Consider the following 25,882-nt stretch of genomic DNA (forward strand, 5'->3'; position numbering starts at 1 on the left):
TCAAGAGCTAAGTAATTGGCGAACATTAATAGGTGAAATATCAGTAATATTCCCATCAATTAGACGTTTAGCAATACTTTGATCTATCACTGCAAACACTAGATGTTGGGTTACAGGGAATTAAATCCCCCAATAAACTCCCAACACCAGCGTTATGGCAACATGGTGAACCTATTATCTCCACACCTGTCATATTTTATCATATAACAAAATTTAGTTATCAAATTTGTATGATACAATTCAAAATTAAGGATGATATGTGGGTATTTTATTACGGATTTCACAACATATTTGTTCTAATTGGAGTCGTTATGGATATGATTTTGGTGGTTACACATTTATAGGGACGAGTATGGATATCAAAAACTATAAATAGTGGCTAGATGGTGGATTTGGAATCATAAATACTCACTTCATACCCAACTATTTCTCCAATAATTGAACTGATCCCCACCTTACATCACAATTATTTTATAATTTTATAGATATAAATATATACTCCATAACTCTTCTAGGTTGGTATAGGAACTAGAAAGATACTAGGTGGTTCATATGTGTTTAATCAACACGTATATATGAGAAGTGGATATCTGCTTAGCTGGTGGAAAAGGTGTGAATTTAGATCAATACTTACTTGGAGGGATATGGATGTTAGATTATACCAACCATGTTAATTTTTTTGGTCCGGTATAAGGGAGGGGGTTTCCAAGCCACACCCACTCCGCTTGTTTAACTTGTCATCCTTATTCAAAAGACTATTCACTTCTTAAGTTTAAATCTTTTTTTTTCTTTTTTTTGACGGGTTCTTAAATTTAATCTTGCCTATATATGCTGAGGACATTGATATACATGCACTATACACATCCCAATTGTAGCAAACTTAAGTGTGCAAAAACATTGTCGAACTTTAGTTTTAAATTTACAAAATAAATAACTAAATGACATATATATGAATCTAAAAACATACCATATGATCGGTAATTATAGACGAGATCGGTAAAAATGCCGTAAGCATCTCCATAAAGGAACTTAGATCCCTTAAGGTTGTTGTTTAGCTCTGTAAGAAGGCTCTTTAATTGGACATTATATAATTGAGCTAGTTGATTAGGGTACGCAGCACATTGATTTCCCGAACATAGATTTATTCTTCTCTCAAACGGGGTGCAACCAATTTGTGGAACATTTGTCACTAATATTTTCCTAGCACCCATATTATAAAGCCTCTGTTCAATATCACATGAACCAACATTAGCTCATACAAACATTATTTTAGAGATGGTCCATAAATCTAACATTGTACATTTGTACTAGGAAGCAATATAAACACCGTCGTTTAAACTAGTATATATATGAGAGTTAATTAGTTATAGAAAGACTAGTATATTAACTATTATGTTGTACTTAAAAAATCACGTGAGTTACGTGGTAGTAGAATTAACATCTTGGATTTATCTCTAATTTAAGTACTATAAGAATTAATAGTCTAATAACTATTAGTAAAAGAGAAAGATTTGATATAATGAAAATATTCATTATAACTAATTCAATTACATTTTACATTATATTTGTATATTATTAATAATTCTTAGTCAAGATCAGTGTATAAGTATGCAAAAATCAGAGTGATGCACTTATCAAAAAATATATAAGTATTATAACAAAGTAACAATAAACCTAATTTTTGCCAAAACGGCATAGTGCTCCCAGTTTGCTAATTAATGACATTCTAACTTTAATTCTTTTAAAGAAAAGCATTGTAGAATCTTGTTGTATATTGTATATGTCTCACCGTAAGTTGTAGTCTAAATTTAGATATCATGGTATCTATGAAAGCGTCAGGCTGCATCAATATATGACCTCTGATAATAACTGGAAGTAAGTAATTAGCAATGAAATCATTGGCACCAATTACTACGGAAAAAAAGGCTTTATTCATAAGCTCGTTTGTTGCTGCTTCTCCTATTTGAGCGATGATATCTTGCTCTGTATTTGCAAAATTATCTAGTTGCGCGTCAAAATTTATCCTCCCAATCTAGCATGTGTGACATGTTTATAGATTAGTACATATCTTAATCTAAAATAACGCAATTGAAATTTTCATTATGTTACAATATATGAAAAGAAGTTGTCATATTTTTTAAAATAATTCTTAGACGAAGAAAAAAGAGGTGGTCTTACAAAAATGGAGCCAGTCTCGTTGAGAATTCCAGCACCACCAGAAGCATAATTGACCCCTTTCAAAATCACACTCCCTTTTGTTGTTGGAGCCAAGGATGGCGGGCTATTTCCAAATTTACCAAGTGTTTGGGCTAAATCCATTAAGAAAAAAAAATAAAAATAAATAAAAATAAATAAAACCCCTATTTATATGTATTGTCTTACCACAAAGCTATGCTACATGTTATGTTCTTTATTAATTACGAAATATTAAGTAAAAATTGGGCTTAAATTGATATATGATTTGGGCTTAAGTAACACTTTTATTAGGTTACAGGGTACCTTACAGGTTCGGTTCCAAAAAATCGAGAACCTGAACCGTAATCTATTGCAACATATTCTCTATTTTATTACCCGGAACTGGAACCGGAACCTATTGTACAGGTTTCGATTCCGAAACCTGCGTTTCTTAAAAGGTTCTGGTTCAGATTCAGGGTACTCTGAATTTTTTATCACCCCTATTTAAGATTATGAATAAATATTTGATGTCTTTCTTAATTTATATTTACACAGTGTATTAAAAGACGTTCCAAATGATGTATATGTGCCACGTGATACTCTCCTCTATTTCTTTCTTATTAAATGTGTTACATGTCACTCTCCTCTTTTTATTTCTTATTGCATGATGTCATCATTATAAAATAAAAAAAGATTTAGAACCTCTACCTCTAAAACTAAGTGTCTTACCACCAAGCTACGCCATATGTTATGTTCTTTATCAATTACAAAATATTAATATTTAGTGGATTAAAATATGAAAAAATAAATTAATTACAAAAAATTGAATCCTTAATTTAAATGTATACTAATAATCGACCACATTTATTTGACGTGGGGCATTACACGGGATAAAATACTAGTTTGGTATTAATTTAGAAATGCATGACAAAATCACATACAAATTAGTAATGTTATATTTTCATTTGTTTATTTCGTATAGTAAAATGTTACACCGCGTTTAATATAGTCTACATACCAAGTAAATTAATTTTTGAATACCTACATACTTCTTATAATTTTACGTGTTCATGTTTATATAAAAATATTCGAGAAACAAGGGGTTCTTGGAAGAAAAATTGAAGCAAGTAATAAAATCCGGATGGAGTAATACTTCATCTTCCCCCCCTCTCATTTTTTACTCTTTCTCAACCCTTCATCTCATCCATTCTAAATCTATATCAAGATCTATACTTTAAGGAATAATAGTGGAATTGAATATACGGGAGCATTCAAAGGTAAATAATATATCTCAACTTTATTAATATATGGTTTTTTAAAATTAGGCTTTTAAATTGTTTAAATTCAATATTAGCGGTGCCTTTTAATTTGTTTCCGGTTACAATAATGTAAGAAGAGTTTATATGATTAGTTTTGTACAAATGATTTTATTCACCTTTGCATTATCATAGCGTGTGTTTCTTAATATTAATAAGGAAACATTTTTTTTAATGTTTTTTTATTTTTTTTATATATTTATATTATAAAAAGAATGTATTGCATTTTTTTACATAGTATTTCATTTTACTAATAAAATACAATTTAAATTAACAAATGTATTGATTAAAAAAAAATAATCTAAGAACGAACAATCCGAATATACAATAGTAGTACAATTATTTAATTAAAAAAACATATATTTAACCAGAAAAAATTAACTCTAGTGCATCGCGTGGGCTAAATACTAGTTAATCTTAAACATTTGAGAAGTCAAATTTTTAATTTTTTTATTACTTGGTGACCAAGTAACCCAAAAATACAAAACTTGGTGGTGACCAAGTAATAATGGTTTATTATTATTATTACTCTACAAAAATGTCCCCATAAAATAATTCTATGAAATGAAACAATTGTAAAGCCCAAACCAAAACCCCTAACACCTTCCTTCTCTATATCACTCTACTCACTCTCAACGCCGCCCTTCTTCAACCACCGCACTCTTTCTCTCTCCTCTCTTCTTCTTCTCCGCCGTCATTCATGGCGTCTCCGGCCGACGACGCTGCCAAGTCCGTCGCTAATTTGTCTATGGATTCTAACCCTAATCCTGAACCCGAACTCAGCAAGAAGTATCATATCATTCAATTCGTTCAATTTGTTTTTTTTTTTTTTTTTTTTTTGTACTTGCAATTTGATTGATTTTGTTTTTCTGGAATTAGTGCGTTGAAGAAGCAATTGAAGAACAAGCAGAAGGAAGAAGAACGTCGTCGTAAGGAGGAGGAGAAGGCTGCTAAGCAGGTATTTGGAAAATTGGAGCTTTGTTTTTGTTATATTGATTGAATTTTGTTTATATTTTTAGCCAGAATTATAGTTGTTGGAAGTTTTTCTATGAATTAATAGTATGTGAATTGTAGATGACTTGCTAAGTAGGTGTAACAATCAATTATTTGGAAATTTGAGTTAATTTTTGTAAATGTGATTATAATTTTGTAATTTGTATTCTGACATTTTGATTGTGTGAAGTTTTTGTATGAATATTGTGTAAATTTGTTGAATTGAGTTAATTTTATTTGGAAAGAAGTGCAACTTACTTTAGTGAGTGATAGATATTGTAGTAAGTAACTATTTGTCGCAGTTTTAGGTTATATTTTGTACTTGTATATATTTTATATCCTTATTTTAATAGGTTTCTTAGTGTGTTCGGCAAAATGTAGCTATAGAGGTAGCTGTTAGCTTTATGTGTAGGTGTGGAAATAAATAATTAAGTATATTAGCTCTGAAATTCTAAAAATATACGGAGTAGAAGAAAAATTCCAACAGCTACCTAGCTTTTCACAAAAGCTAATAATATTAACTTTTCACATGCTACTCCAACCACTAAACTCTACTCCCACCATTACATTGCCAAACACGAATATTTTTTTACTAAGTAACGGCTTGAATAAGTCAAATCACTAAAAGCTACTCAAAAGCTAGTGCCGAACACGCCCTATTGTTTAATGATTTTATTTGATAATTGTTTTGTAACTTTTGTTTTGTTTGTAGGCTGCAATGCCGAGCTCTCAAGGTCAGAAGGCTCAATTAGCTGACGATGAGGATATGGACCCTACTGTATGTAATTTATTCGATATTTTTGTTAGCTTTGATTAGTTCATCGTCGTGTTCACGGTAGTTATTAGGTGAATCTTTTGAAGATAGGGTTGTTTTGTTGATTTTATTGAATTTGTGGGTTTTTTTCGTTTTCCGGCAGCAATACTTTGAGAACAGGGTGAAATCGCTGGATGCACAGAAGGCGGCAGGAATCAATCCGTACCCACACAAGTTCTTTGTTACATTGAGTATCCCTGAATATATTCAGAAGTATGGTGTTTTGAACAATGGGGACCATCTTGAGGATGTGCAAGTATCGATAGCTGGTAGGGAATGTTAGGTTTGTTAGCAAATTAGAGGTTCATTGAATGATTAGCAATTTTGATAATGTATGTGTTGCCTTTTCTTTTCAAGGGAGAATCATGAGCAAACGTGCATCGTCTTCAAAGCTTTTCTTTTATGATTTGCATGGCGAAGGTGTCAAAGTCCAAGTGATGGCCGATGCTAGGTAATTGTTTACCATGTTATTACTCTTCTGCTTTCACATTATGCATACATGGGTTGTAATGTTTGTTGCGTAGAATTTATGAATGAAATAAGGTACAATGACACCTTCCCTACTTAAGGAGCTTTTTTGGTGGTAAGGGGGTGGGGGGTTGAGGTACTGAGGCTGTGTTATTTTTGTAGGAACACTTCTTTTTAGGTCTCTCCAAATCTGCTCTACACTAGTAACTTTTACGTTTTGCAGGACTTCTGAGCTGGACGAAGCTGAATTTTCGAAGTTCCATGCTTCTGTGAAACGTGGTGATATAGTTGGTGTAACTGGATTCCCAGGTTAGTGTTTTAGGATTTGTGATTTTGTCTGAAAATGCTGGTCTTTTTACAATTAATGCTCGGAGATACTCAGTGTCCCATATTGTTTTACCTATCTTTTACAGAAACACACATACGAAGTATACAATTTATTTAGGGGATGGAAAGGGAGGAGGGGAACTGGTTGGGTAGGTGAGATATGTCGAGCATTTGCAAAACTACATTTCTTTGCCAGGTGTCCCTGCGTAGTTAATACTTAGTTTCTCATTAATGTTACTATAGGGTTTGTGAAACTTCCAAATGAATGGATGTTTAAGTGTCCATTTTTAGCTTCTTGTTGTAAGACAAGTATAGAAACTTCAATGTTAGTTTTTTTTTGAAATTTTAACAGAGTTGTAGATCAATTCTTTCCTGAGTCTTCTTGAGGTTACCTATGCAGTGTTACCTTACATATATGAGCTGTCAATCTTGCCAGCCTTCCCTCATGCACTGACATACGTCATATCTTCCTCTGATGCAGGGAAAACAAAGAGAGGGGAGCTAAGTATTTTCCCCAAGTCTTTTGTTGTTTTATCTCATTGCCTCCATATGATGCCTAGACAGAAGCCTGGTGCTGCTGCAGCTTCAGAGAACACCAATGTAAAGATAGTCAATTTTCCTTTTGTTTGAGCGGTGCCTATTCAGTTTTCCAGCTCTACTTATAATTTATTATTCTATTTCAGAAAGGTGAAGTCTGGGTCCCTGGAAGTACAAGAAATCCTGAGATGTACATCTTGAAGGATCAGGTACTAGAGTTTTTTGAAAAATTATACTTTATGCCAGTTTACTTTATGTTATGCTCCCTCTGCTTACTTCATCCCTCCATCATGCAATTAGCTTTCTGGCTCCTATGTTATGCCAGTTTACTTTAGGAGCTATGGGCTTGTGCATTTAATTAAATCCCTACTTCAGGAAGTCTTCCTCCCTTTTCCATAGCACTGTACTGATGCCTAATGTATTGCACCATTACTAATTTCATAAATTCATACAACTATGTCGTAGTGTTCAGTGTTGGTTGACCCACTCAATGATTATTGCTATTCTGCTCTGGTTAAATGATGCTTTGCTGGTATTTTACAATGTAAATGTGAAAAGCTACTCATGAAAAGCTGTAGCTGAACTAAATATCAATCCCTATTATCCTGTCTAGTTTGTTGCCATCATTACTTGCAGTAAGCTGTATAGAATTGTTGGGTTTTTCTGATGGTGAGTCATTAAAGTACATATCTCTTCTTGTCTCATACTTTCTGTCGGGGGAGGGGGGAGAATTTTGTGATGTCGTTAACAGGATATAAAGGAAATGCAAATGAAACCTGTTGTGAGCCTGGGTTTGCCTTTCCCACTAGGGAATTGTATTTGGGAATGTACGTTTGTTACTCGTAACCGAAATCTCCCTGATACACTTTGTTGTGTTTCCAATTTCCAAAAATCAATATACAAAAAAAAAAAAAAAAACCCGAAATACTGTAGCGGCTGTCTCCTATTCTTTTCTCGTGGCGTCTAACCATGCTTGACTCTATCCGTTGGCTGTTGTTGCTCTTCTGATTTCCGGTGTCTGTTGATCGAATGGATGGTTTGTTCAAATATGCCTGTTGGGTTTTTCTTTGGAGAAAGAGGGGACAAATATATGGGGAAAGAGTAAATCTGGGACTTGAGAGAATTAAAATGATGAGATAGGTAGAGTTGGTCAACTGATGAGAAACGAAGGAAGTATTTTGTCAACCACCAGCATGGTATGGGTATTATCCATTCCAAACCCATACCTCCCTTGAACCAACTTAGTCTTTGGAGCTCTCTCAAAAAGGAGGATTATTTATTTTGTTGACCTAATATATTGCATATTATTTTATGGTCCACATAATTCTATGTTTAGGGAATGACACTATATTTTAATGTTTGAGGTTTTCTCTATAGGAATGTTAATCAATTATGCATTGCCAAGGTGTACATGTTTAAAATGCTTACTGCTGTGTATGGGAATGTAAACATTGTTTTGTTTCCTTTCCAGCTTTTACTTCTTTATTTGTAAAAAAAAGGTTTCTTCTTTTCCTTTTAGCCACGCTGATTTCAAGTTTGTTCTCTTTATAATTGTAGGAAACCCGTTATCGCCAACGATACTTGGATTTGATGTTAAATACTGAGGTCAGAGAAATATTCAGGACCCGTTCAAAGATTATTCAATATATCAGGAAGTTTCTTGATAATCAGGGTTTCCTAGAGGTAAATTTTTGTTTCTTCTCAGTTGAAATTTGTGCTTTCCTCTTGTTTCTGGAAAGGAAATTTTCTCTATGTTTTCATGATTTTTTTGGGTGATTAAGGGATTAGCATTTCTTCTCTTTGATCCTCACAATGACAATTGTTTTGTGCTTGTGGGTTCTGTACAAGTAGTTTAATATGCTGAATATCAAGAAAATATTTGTCATGTGCATGGGAAATTGACAACAGCACATTTCTAACGCTTCACTAGGCACTACTCTTACCACCAGAGGATTATAGCAAATTATCATTAATAGCTTAACCATTGAACTACAGGTTGCAGGTCAACACTGCATCTGATCAGCACTTAAGCTGGGACTACAAAACATCTCTTTACTCTGCTCATTATTTACCAGTAAAATGTCGCCATGAGTTCATTGTAGCTGTTCACTTTCTTGTTGTGACGGTCATTATTGATATGTCATAATAGTATTCTTGATTGGTGACTTTGAATTTGCTAGGCAGGTGGTTATATTAGGAGAGTTGGATATTGGATATTATGGAAAATGTGCATATCAGCTTATGTGTGGGATGAGAAGCATGTAACACTTTAAACCAAAACCATTAGACAGACAAACTACTTTAATATATATCAGAGGTTCTGTGAACTTAAAGTGTTACTGGATGATTAATTTGTGCATTAATGGATATTGCTTATTCTTATTGCATGCAAGACACTAAGTTAAGCAGATTTTACTGAGAAGGGTAATTGGATCATATAAACTGGTGGTGGCTGGGTGGAACCAATGGTGATTCCTGTTGAGGCATGTTAAGTCCAGGTAATAAATACTACTGAGGCTGCAGAAGGATTGATTAAAATGGTAATTAGGATTCAAATATAGGCGAAGATAAATCGTTGGTGGAAGGGGTGAGGCAGTGGTGATGGTTGCTAGGGCTTGATGGAGGAACCTATGACAACCCATTATACCCCTATGTTGAGGAAATAAGTACATCCTCTAATTAGACCCCTTACCAATGTCTTATTCCCAGTTATTATTTATTCTAAAGTTATTTGCCACTGGCCCTTACTCTTCTTATAAAACTATCAAGATGGATAAACTGTTATTGTTCTTTAAAAATGCCCAGTCCTTATTTGGAATAAATGTGATTTGGCAATCCATATCCCTTCATAATGGCATACTTGTTTTAAACATCCATATCCCTTCATAATGGCATACTTGTTAGAATTCTGATGCATAAATTAGTGGAGGATCTGCTGAAATTTCATGTTCTACCTTGTTATTTTTATTCTTAAATTTATTTTATTGTCAATGTATGATATTTTATGGAAATTATGTGGCTAAACAATCCATCATCTCTGGAATCCTTTCTTGTGTCTGGAAGCACTCATCAACTATTAATAATGCATAATCGATTATTTCCTTCACTTCAGGTTGAAACACCAATGATGAACATGATTCCTGGTGGTGCGGCTGCACGTCCATTTGTGACCTATCACAATGACCTAAATATGAAGCTATATATGCGTATTGCACCCGAACTGTATCTAAAGGAGTTAGTTGTTGGTGGATTAGACCGTGTCTATGAAATTGGGAAGCTGTTCAGAAATGAGGGTATTGACCTGACACATAACCCTGAGTTCACCTCATGCGAGTTTTACATGGCATTTGCAGATTATAATGATCTGATGGAGATGACTGAAAAGTTGTTGAGTGGTAAGCACCTCTGAGATAGATATTCTTGGTGTACTTTTTTTATTTTCTTTTTCTCCGCAGGTAGTTCTTAACCATTTGTGTTCCAACAGGGATGGTGAAGGAATTGACTGGTGGGTATGTCATTAAGTTTCATGCAAATGGGCTAGATAAGGAGCCTATTGAGATTGATTTCACTCCACCTTACAGGTATGTCTCTTGTTAATACCATCTTGATTATTTTTACTTTGAGTGTTTTAATAATAGATCTTGGATATTGCATGTGTTAAATACCCTTTGAATCCTGAAATTGCAGGAGGATTGACATGATAGAGGAATTAGAGAAAATGGCGAATCTGTCTATACCCAAGGATTTAGCTAGTGAAGAGACTACTCAATATTTGATCGATGCATGTGCAAAGTATGATGTGAAATGCCCACCTCCACAAACAACTACTCGCTTGTTGGATAAAGTGAGTTTCTATTTTTCTGTATGATGATGTGCATGTGGAAATATTTAGCCTCAACATCAAAGTTCCCTTATATTTGAGATGGTTATTGCAAATCTTATAGCATGTGCGTTTGTTTGGCAAGTTGTTCTAATGTTTGTGGTTGTTTCACCTGAAATCCAATGTTTGTGTTTGATAATAGCTGTGAAACCATTTGTGTTGCATACTTGTTGGAAATAGCTGTCTGCTTTTGGTGAAGCGCACGGGAAGTTGTGTGGGCAGTTTTCCTTACAGGCCCATGTGTATATGTGTGTGTGTGTGAGAGAGAGAGAGAGAATAATTTCTGATGACAAAAGCAATGTTTAGGCTGTGACTAATTGATTTAGGATTTGTTCTCCAAATTAAGGAGCACTTTATAAATAACAAGATAGTGGAATTTGGCTGATTAAAAAAGAACAGAAAAGTGGGGTTTGGTTAATTAAATTATAAGGAATAAAGACATAAAGCTGAAGGGACATTTATTCAAGGACAGGATTTTTACAGGGAAATGAGACTTCTATTGGGGACAGAGGGAGTATGTTTTTGATCTTTACACCATGTTTAGATTGAGAGAAATGAAAGGAAGAGAAGAGAGGGAATTTTCATCCCTTATTTGGATAGCATATGGAAGGAGGGATGGGATGGAATTGGAAGGATCCAATTTCCTTTAACTTTAATCAACCAAACCCTTCAACATTGGAAAGATTTAGAAAGAAAATAGATGCTCACTCATCCCCTCCCCTTCCTTTCCCTTCATAATTGCTATCCAAACATAGTGTTAGGCCTGTTAGACTTTGTGAAAAAACAAAAATAATGTTTTGGGTTATAGTATTCCATTATAAACAAGTACAATTATGCCTCATCAGTTATTTCAGCTATTTGCATCCCCCGGTTCTGTGCCCGCTTTGTTCCCACCCTATCCCCACTTCTCTTCTGAAACATACTATGCTTTAATCTTATTTGCAGTTGGTGGGACACTTTTTGGAGGAAACTTGCGTTAATCCAGCTTTTATCATAAATCATCCAGAGATAATGAGTCCTTTAGCTAAATGGCACAGGTCAAAGCCTGGGTTGACTGAGCGTTTTGAATTGTTTGTGAACAAGCATGAGGTATGTGGCTGACCTTTGTCCTTTTCATATCATTGTTATTCTTCCAATTTAGCTTAATGTATTTGTGTTTTTTTTCATTGCTCAGCTTTGCAACGCGTACACTGAACTAAATGATCCTATTGTACAACGCCAGCGTTTTGCTGAACAACTGAAGGTGCTGAAAGCTTGTTCTTAATCACTGAAATATTGGTCATGTCAGTATCCAAGATTGTTTTAAAATTCTCCTGTTTTTCAGGATCGACAATCAGGTGATGATGAAGCAATGGCGTTGGACGAGACATTTTGTACAGCTCTTGAGTATGGGCTTCCCCCTACTGGTGGATGGGGAATGGGTATTGATCGACTTACAATGATGCTGACAGATTCCCAAAATATAAAGGTTAAATTCTTATTCCTTCTTTGTGCACATCTTTGTCTGCATGTGAATGTTGGTGCATGCTAACTAATTAATTCTGTACTCCTAAATTTCATGGTTGCCTGTTGAGGCCTGACTTCTTGTGTTGCATGTACAGGAAGTCTTGCTCTTCCCTGCTATGAAGCCTCAGGATGAGCCTTCAACCACACCAGCTAAAGCCTAAAGGTACTGCAGCTCTTTTTGATGTTAAGCTAAACATAATTTGTAGACAAAATGCCTTTTTGTTAATGTTTAATCCAAACATAGTTTGTAGACAAAATGCATTTATCTGAGCTAGCATGGCTGCAGCATATTTCAGTTTGTTCTCTATTTTTAATGTAAGACTCGACTAAATTGTTAAAATATGGTAGATTCACCATAACATTTTGATAATCAAAATTTCTAGTTTGCTAAAATGTGGGTTTTAGCTTTGAGCCACCTGCTCCTACAGTCCTACTTCGTACTTATTCCTATTTAAATTAATGGTTGACAACCTTTAAATTCTCATTGCCTGTACCTAATATCATACAAGTATATTAGTAGTCCTCAGCTTTGCATCATTTACTATGTAGATGGGCATTTTGCTGTGATGTTAAAATACTTTCAAAAGATTTGAAAATTAAGTGGATATACTATCTTAATTGTCATGGTTGGAAGTATTTGGCATGTGACTTTGTTTTTTATAATTTGGTGTTAATTTCTAAATTAATAAGACGATAGAGATTGGTAGTTTTGAGAAAAAAGTGTGTGGGGGGGCAGCTATGACAGATTGACAGTGCTTAAGAGAATTATTGACGGAGGAAAATGAAAAAATGTTGCTGTTAGGGAGAAACTTGCAGTGACAGCAACGTAAGGGTATTTTCCTGGAAAAAGATTCATTTGGCAGAGGAAAATGTGACATGATGGATTCAGTATATGAAATTGGGGAGGAACTAAGGAAGTTGAAACCAAAAAGGTTGCTTGCTGGTGAACATTGAGAGAGTTGAAAACGTGTGTTTTCTAGATTGTTTTCAATCCTTGCATATATAGTGTCTGCTTCCTTTTGTTTCTGAAGTTTCAGAAATGTAGATTCCATAGTCGGCTTTAGTTTTAGAACTGGAGCACAACTAACCGTTTTGCTTAGCCCCTATCCTCAAGTCACAGTAATTCTTATGGAGTATATTTTTGGCAGTTCAATTCTCAACATTTATTCTAATAATAATTCATCTTTTTCTGGGACATTTGCAGGTGGAGCTGAAGAACACTTTTGTTGACACCACTGGCAAATGTTATGTGATTACTTTAGGTGGCTTGCTAATTGAATAGTAAATCATTTTCAATACTACTCCATTTTTGTTACTCTAGGAATCGTGTCATTCAGCTTTTTGTAACAGAATCATTAAATCTGATTATTTTCTGCATATTATTAGTATACATCTGGCTGTTTCCTTCTCATGTTTGTATGTTTCATATACTAACTAAATTAGCTGAACCAATGCTTGATTTTTGATGTTAGAACCTATCCATGAAGCCATTGCAGTAGCAATTGTCTAATCTCACGTTATAATTCAAAAACTTAATGTATCAGTCGGGAAATACCAATGTCCCCTATTATGTCTAAATTATCCCAATTATTAAAAATAAAATAAAAATAAAATCTACCTAAATTGGACCCTGAGAAATCCTTTTCTTACACTTGCATCAGGATAATGCATACGAAAATTTCCACAATTTTGATGATATTGGTTGATTACTGTATATCGTTTGATGTTCATCCCTTTGAACTGTATTGTTTATAGTTTCTTATCTATTTTAAATGTTTGGAACTTTGGATATTAATTGGTGTCTCATTAATCAATTTGGATTTTGGTACCGGCATAATTTGAAATTTTTTACTTGAAATGATTGATTAAATTAAATTCCTTTGAATAAAAATTACATATTTTATCATAACCATTAACCAATTAAAAATACTTCTTTTGTTCCATTTTTTTTTTAGGAAAAGTACCGAGTAAATTTATTAATTAAGGGACAAAATGTCCGAGAGTACATAAGGAGTAACCTCTGAAGGGCAATGATTAATCCAAATTTGCTCAACACCAAAAAAAACTATTCTAGCAAGATGATGGGCAACAACATTCCCATCTTTTAACATGAGACCACGCAAAGGAATTAAAATCACAACATAAAGACATAGCATCCTCTAGCACACTATCAGATCAGAGAAGAAAAGGGCTTCTTTTTAGAGCTTATCCACCAGAACTTTGCAATCCGTTTCAATAATAACATCTGCATAGCCGTAACGCTTAGCCAGATGTGCAGCCATAACCAAAGCTTTCCCTTCAGCCACCAGTACTTCTTTTGTTCCTTGTTGTTTACCTATGAGTATTAAAAGTATATTAGTGTTGTTGCACACATTAAGCATGTGTGTTGCATTGTAGGCTTGCAATTAAATTTGTACTTCCGTAATACAGTATTTGTTGTGTCCTAATAGTCTAATACTTCCTCTGTTTCTATTTATATGACTAACATTCTTAAAATGGAAATGTCATATTAGTTGACCCATACTATATATGGTAAACTTTTAATGGATAAATTCTCTAAATTACCCTCAAAAAGTGCACATGGGGGCAACTTTTGGGGTAATAAGATAAGCCATGTGCAATAAGGGACACAAAACTACAATTTCTCTCTCCTCTCCTTAAATATTGTGCCAAAGACTATGGATCAAGTAAATAGAAACAGAGGAATTTGTATTGCAACAATTAATGTGTGTTGCAACAACTAATGCGAGTCTATCATGCAACACACATTAATTGTTGCACATAATAAGAATCGGAGGTAGTATTATCTTAGCTGCAATATCATTTTATTTTATTATTTTATTTTAACCAATTTACATTGCTTAATAATTTGTATGGGTTATTGAAAATCAATATGGCTATTCAATTGATTTCCTTAAAAAAAAAAAAAAAAAAAAAAAAATCCTATTCGCTCTCTGTCTCCCCTCTCCTCCTTTTTCCCTCTGGAGTTTAATATTTATTAGCCGTTAGGCTGGAAATAGTCTAATTTCTATTCCGACCCATTCTCCTTGTTCTGTTTAAAATTTCATTGTTGTTTTCAATAAATCTACACGAATAGTGCAGATGTATTAGTCAATGGTGGAGTTGTTGGTTGTTGGTGTAGTTGGTCATTGTGTTAATTGTTTGTTTCTCCAAGAGAATTATTGTGGGTTAGGGTTTTCCAAAAAAATCAATCTTCTTCTGTCCTATTATAGATGTCGTATGACTTTTTATTAATGAATTGATTATTTAAAAAAAAAAAAAAATTAAAATGGTTAATCTTAACATCAAACTCTATTTTTTGGTAAATTAGACAAGATTTGATTACATTGCATTACAACATGTTTGGATGCATAAGATTAGATAAAGATCCAATTGAGTTTAGGTTAACAAACATAAGAATTTCCAAGTTCAATTTACAATTAATTTTTTTTTTGACAACTACAATTAAATTAAAATTTAATAAATTCAATTAAGTTTAGATATATGCAAATTAGGTGAATAATATATTTATCCAAAACTACCTTAATTAAAATTTAGATAATTTCAATTAAGTTTAGATATCATACAAATTAGTTGAATAATATATTTATCCAAAACTACGTTTATTAAATTTCAATTTTTTCTAAAAACATACTCCGTATTTAATATTTAGATCTTATCCAACTTCAATCCAAGATTATTCGAATTTGCTAAAAACATTACCAAGACCAATATAGAATAATCTTTAAAAATCCTATTTCACGTGAATCTTCCCAAAAATAAATCATTAATGAAATATTATCTAAAGCTACTTTATTACTTAATTACAATTTTACTCCGTATATTCTTATCCAAGTAATTATCATAATCCTTATCATAATGTAATTGTTAGCCCATTTAAACCTATAAATACCCCCTTAATTTTTCTTCTTTTCTTACGTACCTATTCATTGACTTAATTATTCTCTAAGAAATCAAAACCTTAAATTTTTTCTATTTTCTCTTGTTAATTCAAAAAATAATGGAGCTTGATTTATCCCCAAAGTTGTCAAAGAAGATCTATGGAGGTGAAGGCGGTTCTTACCATTCTTGGAATCCCTCCGAACTTCCCATGCTTAAAGAAGGTGACATTGGAGCCGCTAAGCTTTCTCTTAACAAACATGGTTTCGCGCTTCCTCGTTACTCCGATTCCTCTAAGGTTGCTTATGTTCTTCAAGGTATAATAAATCTTTTTTTTTTTTTTTTGAAATACCCTCAAATTTTGTACTTTATTTTTTCTAGCATGATTGATGTTTGAAAAGTTTGACGTAGTATTAGTTATTTCTTGATTTAGTTGTTTTTAAACATTTATTATAATTTATTAGTTTTTGAATAATTAATACATTAATCGTTTAAATTGATTAACTTAACTTGAATTTATTTTTCGCACGGCACTAAAATTATGATTTTTACTAAACTGAAATTATTTTTGCTGAACTAAAATTAATAGAGCCTTAGTACTCTCATGAGTTATGACAGAGTGTAACATATAAATTATGCATTACTCGTATTAATTTATATACAAATATTATGCAGATGTATTAGAGTTTGTGATAATTATTTTAAGTCAGAAACATTGTTAATTGTTTATGTTACATGCATGGTCAAGCAATGTCAATTTTAGACTCGTTTTTGGGTGATCGAAAATTCAACATATAATGTGATGGATAGTTTGATGTGTTGACCTTAGGCTTTGATGATAGATAATAATGAGACCTTAGCTTGTAGAATTCATATGAGATGATCTTATTTTGGTTTTGAAGATCTCTAACTCGAACTTTCTGATTCAATTCAAGAAATTAAACTGTCAATTATGGTGTTCTAACACCGCCTTTTTGTTACTACTTTTTATTCAAATACTTGGTCCTTCAGTTGTATGATTTATGTAACATTCTAAACATATGATTTTTGCTACATTAGGTGGAGGAGTAGCTGGAATTGTACTCCCTGAACAAGAAGAGAAGGTGATTGCAATCAAGAAGGGAGATGCAATTGCTCTGCCTTTCGGCGTTGTCACATGGTGGTACAACAAACAGGACACTGAACTAACTGTCCTGTTCTTAGGTGAAACCTCCAAGGCTCACAAGCGCGGTGAGTTCACTGATTTTCACCTCACCGGAGCCAATGGAATCTTCACCGGATTCACAACCGAGTTTGTAGGGAGAGCATGGGACTTACCCGAAGAAATAGTCAAGACCCTAGTCAATAACCAACCCTATAATGGCATAGTCAAGCTTGATGAATCCCACAATATGCCCGAACCAAAGAAGGAACACCGTGATGGAATGGTATTGAAGAAGCACCCTTGGATGTTGACATCAAGGGTGGAGGAAGAGTAGTAGTGTTGAACACTAAGAATTTGCCTTTGGTGGGTGAGGTAGGCCTTGGGGCTGACCTTGTTAGGCTCAATGGGAAAGCTATGTGCTCGCCCGGGTTCTCTTGTGACTCTGCCCTTCAAGTGACCTACATTGTTAGAGGGAGTGGCCGAGTTCAAGTCGTTGGGGTTGATGGTAAGAGGGTGTTGGACACGACGGTCAAGGCCGGAAATTTGTTCATTGTGCCAAGGTTCTTTGTGGTTTCTAAGATTGCTGATGATGAAGGTTTAGAGTGGTTTTCTATCATTAGTACCCCAAAGTAAGTACATTCTTTACCTTAGTATATTTGATACGTAACATTAGGAATTCTCTCGTGAAGAGGGCTTCCAAGTATTTTTTTTTCCTTTCCTTAACAATAATTACTTTGCATATACTTGTTAAACGTGACATGAAATATGTAACTTAAATGTTTTGTTGTGGTGGTTGCAGTCCTGTTTTTACACACTTGGCCGGGAAGACTTCAGTGTGGAAGGCATTGTCACCACAAGTGCTAGAAGCAGCCTTTAAGGTGCCTACCGAAATCGAGCAGCAGTTTCGATCGAAGAGGACTTCCGATGAGATCTTCTTCCCTCCTCCAAATTAAGAAGATGATGAACTATTGCTTACAAGAAATTTACTACAGTAATTATGTTTTAGACTATTAAGAATAAGCGATTAATTCGCATAATAGCGTACTCCTTACTTTAGATTTTTGTCCCCCAAGAATTTTATTTCAAATTTATCATGGAAATTCAATAACAATTTATTGGTTATGTTTTCGTAAAATTTGACACTTAATTGCTTTTTTTTTTTTTTTCCTGGCTTTCCCTTTTATCCTACCAATTACTTCCATTCTCTAAGTATTTAACTACTTTTATGGGTTTTTAAATTGATTTATATTAAATGATTGCATGTGTTATGATAGTATTCAGTTAAACGTATAAGATTAAACTAGAGAATGTGAACTAAGAGCGTGATGAAGATTTTTTAAGTGAGTCAAATACTTACGAAGAAAGAGGACTATAGACTATAGACTATAGGCTGTTGTGAAATAAAAAAAAACGAGAGAGAAATTGGAGAGAGAATAGATCAGTCTATATTATTTCATAGAGTGCGGATATATATACATACAATATAACTGGGGTTTGTTTAGATAACAATAAACCCTAGATCTAGAACATTCCGAAATGATAAAGGAGGATAATGGATATCCACAAAATATAATATTTCATAACACTCCCCCTTGGATGTCCATTATCGAAGAGTGTGCCTCGTTAAAACCTTATTAGGAAACCCTGTGGGATAAAAACCTAATGAAGGAAAAAGAGTACAACATTCGTAATACGTTCGAGATGCCGCCTCATTAAAAACCTTACCAGGAAAATCCAATGTGGGAAAAAATCATGGTCAAGGGAAAAAGAGTGCAGCGCATATTTTCTCCCTCTGATGAATACATAACTTGAGATCTTCTATTACCGCAACAATGAATCCAATATGGTTGGATATCTTCACATATGACGCAGAATAGTATCATTCCATGATTTTCGATCCTCCCAAATCTTCAAATCTTCATGCGAACAAGTGAGTCTTCATATCGATCACCATACCTATGATAATAATACATGTGTTTGTCCACACTTCATTTAAAATCTCTGTTTAAAGTTGTCTTAACCATTATACTTATGCCTTCTTCTGGACGTCGTGAATAATAGAAATTGATGATTATTATCCGATCAAACATTCCTTAATAATTATAGGGCAACACATGATATTATGAATGTTGTTCTTCAATCTCGTATGAATTATAATATAATATAACACATGTAATTATATATATTGATCATGGTTCTTCTGGACCATAAGAAAGCAGTCTCGCGCATAATTATCCCGTTAATATTCTTTAGAAGTTTCATAATTGACACGATAATTTTTCCGTGAGTACAAATAGTAAATCTCATTAACTCTCATATGCTCAAACTTCAGGTTGAGATGTCAATGATGTAGTTACATAGGCTTTTCAAGAGTTTGATAATAATTGCAATATTCAAGATATAAACTTTGTAGGGTTGGATATTTAAATACGTCGTATATAAGTTTTTCAGGAACTCTTCTTATATGATTCACAACGTGAAATTAAATCAGTGACATTAATAATTTCATCACAACTGTAAGCCCATTGGAATATTTCTTTGTAAGTTCCCATCAATGTTGTAAATACACCTTACTATACTTTGGACGAACATTTACACATACCACAATTATTATATAGAAACTTGTGCATGTAATATGAGATATAGAAATCATGATAAGATATTGAGCAAAATATACAATGAGTAATGCATCTAACAACTTCCTACACATGCAATAAGTAATTCATTAATCTATGACTCACACATGCACATGAACATAAGACTCAAAATGATGGAAGACACTATACAGTGTGGATTTAAAAATCCATATTTCATTAAACTTCTGGTCCATAATAAACTTTTGATCATTTTATGTCGACATCAAAATGGACATATATATTTCAGATCCCTTATTCATAGTCCATTCTATCATGCATATGCATATTATTCATCGATTCCATTGTGTACCGGCATCATAAAATTTCTTTAATGTACATTCCACATGCTATTTTGCAATGATATCTAAATACATTTTCAATTGGTACGTACCATTATGACTTTCTCATGTCATAGGCCATTTATTATAGTTCAGATATCTATATATACCACTTTTATTTGGGGTATTTCATACATTATGGTATTTATATACTATTATACTGTTAAAAGTGTTAACTGCACTATCTTGTCACATATCATATCTTTATTTTGGAACCGTCATCCAACCTACACTTCAGGTGTAGTGATTCAAGTATAATTGACAAGATTTTATCTCAATGTATACACATAATATGACCAAAATGTATCTTCAACGCTGTGCAACATGAGTCATAACTAAATATAAATCAAATCATAAATGTGCAACATATCTTGATAATATATAGACAAAAGTTGGCATATAACTTTTCAAACTACCTTTATAGGGATCATCAATTATATATTTTCCAATTGTTCCAACTTTTGCTAATTCTTCTCCCCCTAAGTTGATAAAATATCTCATTTATAGGGGCGTCTAATTCTATACCAACTTAGTATACAAATTTGCATTAAAATTCCTTTCATCGGGAGGATCACAATCAAAATAATTATCTTAGAAGATTTGTATTAAACAAATTTTATCTCTTCTAGAGAACAATTTCAATGAAGAATCATTTCTTCATTAACTTTACATTGCATGTGTATTTATTGTTACACTTTCCATAATATGTTCTCTTCTGGAAATCAATGTCAATAGGGAGACATCAACTGTGCAGCTGTACGTTTTTCCTTCTTTTCCAATTTCTTATGTGCTAACATATAATAGCCCCAATCAAAAAATTGTTGTACAAGAATAAATCACTTGCTTGTAATTCAGCTAGGTGGTGATCTTCTGAATCTTTAAAGAATTAAATATTGTATTTGATGAGCTTCTGGTCAACTAATAATTGACAATAAAATATAAGTTATTCTGGTGAACTTCTGGTCACCCTACTCTTTCGTATATATAAAAAAATTCAAAACCTATTAACTCTTGAAATTTCCCAAATTATTATAAATCACAATCCAAATATAGCTCAATCCTAAATGTTATGTCTTGCCATTCAATTTATTTTACATATCTAACGTTGAGAGAGCGTCAGCACATAATCAAATAAAACTTCAGGTTTCCATAACGGGTAATTATTTAACCCGGATGGCCTAATTTAATTATCACATCCAATCGTTTATCTAAATTTAAATTATGGTCAGTTTTCCAACACTAGTGATCACTTTATGAAACATAATTTATGCACGGCCATGAATATAATGTGTATAAGAACAATAACATGTAGTTTCTTTCTACATTTGGCAAGACAATCAACTAATATTTGATCCAATTATAACTTATACTCTGCCGGAGTATTAAGTATAATCTTGATATATGCTAATCTTGTTAGACATTTCATACTCTTCTAGAGTCTTTTATATAGTAATGATACATATCAATTTTACTAAACATAATCTCTTCTAGAGATTTATCACAATGTATCACTTCCTTAAATTTGCTATTGTTAATAATGGCTCTTTTCATGTTTTAAGATTCTTATCTTTAAAACCTATTGGGCTACCACGCTTCAAACGTGCTTTAGGTTTATTAGCATTAATGTTGTCCTTCTGGGACATTAATATTCATTGGAGCATTTACATTTGATTTATAGTCAATGACATTTATTCACATCCATCTTTAGGATGGTGTCATTGTAAATATTTAATAATTATGTGATCGCCTCTATTTAATAAAGGATATTTTTGATTTTAACACCTGACAAAAGGCTGAAAATGTTTTTTAACACCTCCAAAAAAAAAACTTTTATTTTAACACCAGACAAAAAAAAAAAATTTGGATTTTACCACCACTTAACTGATTCCGTTTACGAATCCGTTAAGTGGGGTCATGAGCCACGTGTCGCTTTATTATTGGCAAAAAAAAAACAAAAAAAAATTATTTTTTTATTTTTTTTAATTTTTTTATTTTTTTTAAAACAAGTAAAATGGTGACACGTGTCACTGTGGACCACACTTAACGGAATTTTGGGACGGAAACCGTTAAGTGGTGGTAAAAACAATTTTCATGATATTTGTCTGGTGTTAAAATCAAACTTTTTTTTTTGGGGTGTTAAAAACCAATTTCATGCTTTTGTCAGGTGTTAAAATCAAAAATATCCTTTAATAAATCATTGAAATTTAAGCAAAAGTATGTATCAAACTAACCATCAACATATCTTATTATTCATGTACAAGGATTACATAAAATAATGAAATAAATACAATCTCCCCCTAATCCTTGCATGTGGGGCATGAAATGAATTTAACAACCTTTAAATCTCTTCCACCTTTTAAGGCATAAATTCTTTTAGCAATGCATGTATCAAGCATAATAAAATTATTCTTATAAACTCTTACTCGTAACTCTTGTCCAATTATATTAATCTCTTATAAGTATGGGCATAATAAATATTTTTTTTTTACAAGTACGTTTTCCACAATGTCATATATCTCTTGCTCAAATAAATATTGTGCAATCATATTTAATTTACTTTCAATGATCCAACTTTAAGTAGGTACATCCGTACATAAAATTATAATTGAATTTAATCGCACATCAATCAGCATATTCATACTAAAACCTTATAGTTGTACAAATCATATGATCATTTTAATAAAGTCAATTATGAAGCATATGTACATGAACTATATCTAGAACTTACAGTTCATATATGAAAAGGAGTATGCAATTAGTGTATTAGTTGTACACTACTTGTCTTAACATTTCATAAGAAATCATTAGTATCTCATGTAATATACATAATCATTACAAAGTATTATTCATCAATGAACTCCTTTCACATATAATTAACACAATAAATGATTGTTGTCAAATTCATCTTCAAACAAGTGCTACCTAGAACGAATTGAGGTCTAACAAACATTCATGTGGCCAATAAAATATGACATCGTATATATATATAAATCATCACAACCATAAAAGTATAAGTAATTTTATGATCTTCAAAAATTACAAGTAGATCATTATACAAGGATAACAAAGCATAGCATCAAGATCAAAAATACATAGCAACCACGTACATATAGGTCTTCACATCAAAAGTGGCACAATATAATATAAATACTACCTTATATAAAATGACAATAGCTCTTTCAAAAAAATAAAATGACAATAGCCAATTTGAACTTTTTAAGGTCAAATATCCAATAGCCGATCCTGCCTATTCTTTATCGAAGACAAATCTTGTATGCTGAAGAAAAAAATGGCCATAAGTAACCATCATTTTTGGGCTTTATATAAACAACATAGATTGTTACCTCTATGGGATTACTTATAGACATCTTATTTATAACCAACATAGTGTAAGTGCTCAATAAACATAATGCGAATAGAACATTAACACTGAAGTGCTCATATTGTTTCGCTTTGATTCAGTCAAAACCCCCATGCTATCATAAGGATAAAAGATCCAACTTGGTTAACCAAATAATACATATTAACAAACGAAAGATATGAAAATTATACTTAGCATGATTGATTTCATAGTTCGACATCTTTAATTAGATAAAGCAGTGAAGTAATCATTCAATGAAAACAAATATAATATTAAAAACCAATAAAACCATAATTTTATTATTTAAATCATAACACACAAAGTCAATACAAGGCCTCACACAAATCAATAAAACCAAAATCTTACGAAGTACATAGTAAACCTTCATCAAAAACAAAGCGTACAACATACAATTTCTAGGATAGCGATTAACCAATAAAATCGGATCTCGCACAAATAATCAGTTTAACATAGATAATCACATGTTTAAAGATAACGCTGATTTAACAAATTAAGCGTAATCAATCGAATAAATCAATATGGAGCATTTCATAAAATTCATGGGTAGTCATGAAAATTAAACTGATTCATGCTAACTTGAACACATAATTATTTACCTACACATAATAATAATGGAGTATTATAAATCCAACCCTGATTCCAGCATTGAAGAACCAAAAATGCACACAATAGACAACAAGAAAGGCATTAAGAGAGTCTATAGCATTATCCTTTCTACCTATGAATATTAGCGACTGCTGATTAGTTAAGACCATGCTATACCAGTTAGTCTCTTTCTCTAAGCTATGTAATGAGTGATAACTGATAAGGGCAATAGCAAAAGCTCATTTGTCATCTGCAGACTCTGATTTCCACACCAATTCACTGGCATAAACACCTTAACTTTAACGGATAGAGAAACTGACGATCATTAGTAGTCACCAGAAGTCTACAAATAATTCTAAAACCCAGCAGGTCACAGTACAATAGCTCTAAAGGCCAGTAGTCGGTCAAAACCAATCAACAAAAACCACTTCACTTGAACACCATATTTACAAAGTACAATATGCTATTAAATCTGCTTCTGCAACTCTGTTTTACCATCAACCAACCACAACAAGTAATATAAATGAAAATGATACGCCAGTTAATAGTTCAAAAAAACAAAGAAAATGAATTTCTTGGTTTCATTAGACAAAGAGGGCACAAGTGAGGGAATCGTTCACCTAGAATGAGTTAGGTATTTTGAAGACAGAAATAGAAGGCTAAAAACTAACTATTCAAATGATAAGATTGATTGAACAAAATACGGTAGTTCTCTGACTCCAACAAATCATGTTCAATCAAAAAAAAAAAAAAAAATCATGTTCGCTTGTACATAAATTATTTACATAAAGCAATTTGGTAGTATATGTATTGTGTACCTTTAATTCGGATCTAAATTAAACGATTTGCGTAGAGCATTGGTGCTGATAACGTGTTGTGAAATAAAAAAAACGAGAGAGAAATTGGGGAGAGAATAGATCAGTCTATATTATTCCATAGAGTGCGGATATATATACATACAATATAACTAGGGTTTGTTTAGATAACAATAAACCCTAGATCTAGAATATTCCGAAATGATAAAGGAGGATAATGGATATCCACAAAATATAATATTTCATAACAATTGCTAATATAAAGTACCCACTCCAATCTATAATAATCTGCTCATGGTTAAAAAATTTCCCTCTAATTTTTTTAAATTATTTTATTTTATTTTCCAAAATCATGTTACGAAATAATTTTTTCTTTCTATTCTAAATCTTTCTCATCTTTTATATTAAGAAAAAAAATAATGTTAGTTATTTCAATGGAATGCAATCTTCCCTCCCAAATTAATAAGTCTTTTAGCAACTACTTATATAGAAATTTAAGTAGATATATTATTAAAAAGATATTCATATTTTATATCATACGAGTACACTTAAAATTCACTATTTAGAAGAGAATAATTTGTAAAAATTTGTTGAATTATAAATTGTTGTAAATCTCTATAATATATAGTAAAACCATGCGTTGTACGAGATTTAAGCTAATCTTAATTTAAAGGAGCATCAAAGTTATTAAAATTATACTATAAGCAAGTGTTTACTAAGGAAGTTTTAGTTAAAATGTAAATTTAGAATAATTTTTTTTCTTTTCTTCCCAATATTTGATCACATAATCCTTTATATGCAAGGGTTTTATACACATAATTATCATGAAATTGGATTTGATCACAGAATACCTTATATGCAATGATTTTATACACATTTATAAGATGAAATTACTTAGAGGTCAATTGTAAAGATAAAGAGTCGGAGATCGGCCCCGATGATATTATAGTAGGGGGATATAAAGTATGTATTAATTTATTATTATCGGGAGTTTTCTGTAAGTATGTTAACTATTGCGTATATTGTACATTATTTGCTGAGCCCATCTTTCAAATCATTGTTTTGT

General features: G+C 32.5%; 1 protein-coding gene and 2 pseudogenes across 1 annotated transcript; 2 read left to right on the plus strand and 1 right to left on the minus strand.

The window, feature by feature from the left end:
• On the minus strand, positions 1 to 2,570 carry LOC110717979 (annotated as a pseudogene).
• A 1,475-nt stretch (positions 2,571 to 4,045) lies between these two features.
• Positions 4,046 to 13,427, plus strand: LOC110717395 (lysine--tRNA ligase, cytoplasmic-like). The gene is made up of 17 exons (XM_021896079.1): positions 4,046 to 4,280; positions 4,371 to 4,449; positions 5,197 to 5,262; positions 5,402 to 5,567; positions 5,656 to 5,749; positions 5,990 to 6,075; positions 6,575 to 6,693; positions 6,777 to 6,839; positions 8,188 to 8,313; positions 9,743 to 10,025; positions 10,115 to 10,211; positions 10,318 to 10,474; positions 11,456 to 11,599; positions 11,685 to 11,753; positions 11,835 to 11,978; positions 12,112 to 12,179; positions 13,221 to 13,427. Exons 1-16 carry the CDS (start codon positions 4,192 to 4,194, stop codon positions 12,175 to 12,177), a joined length of 1,848 nt encoding a protein of 615 aa, XP_021751771.1. The 5' UTR covers positions 4,046 to 4,191; the 3' UTR covers positions 12,178 to 12,179; positions 13,221 to 13,427.
• A 2,534-nt stretch (positions 13,428 to 15,961) lies between these two features.
• Positions 15,962 to 18,623, plus strand: LOC110717840 (annotated as a pseudogene).
• Positions 18,624 to 25,882: the final 7,259 nt, after the last annotated feature.

The sequence above is a fragment of the Chenopodium quinoa genome, unplaced genomic scaffold (assembly GCF_001683475.1).
Source record: "Chenopodium quinoa cultivar QQ74 unplaced genomic scaffold, ASM168347v1, whole genome shotgun sequence".
In the NCBI taxonomy this organism is placed as follows: domain Eukaryota; kingdom Viridiplantae; phylum Streptophyta; class Magnoliopsida; order Caryophyllales; family Amaranthaceae; genus Chenopodium; species Chenopodium quinoa.

Coding starts and splice junctions, on each gene's coding strand:
- LOC110717395 (XM_021896079.1), top strand. CDS start 4,192: ATGGCGTCTCCGGCCGACGACGCTGCCAAGTCCGTCGCTAATTTGTCT. Junction 4,450..5,196: donor AGGAGAAGGCTGCTAAGCAG/GTATTTGGAAAA, acceptor TTTTGTTTGTAG/GCTGCAATGCCGAGCTCTCA. Junction 5,750..5,989: donor CAAGTGATGGCCGATGCTAG/GTAATTGTTTAC, acceptor TACGTTTTGCAG/GACTTCTGAGCTGGACGAAG.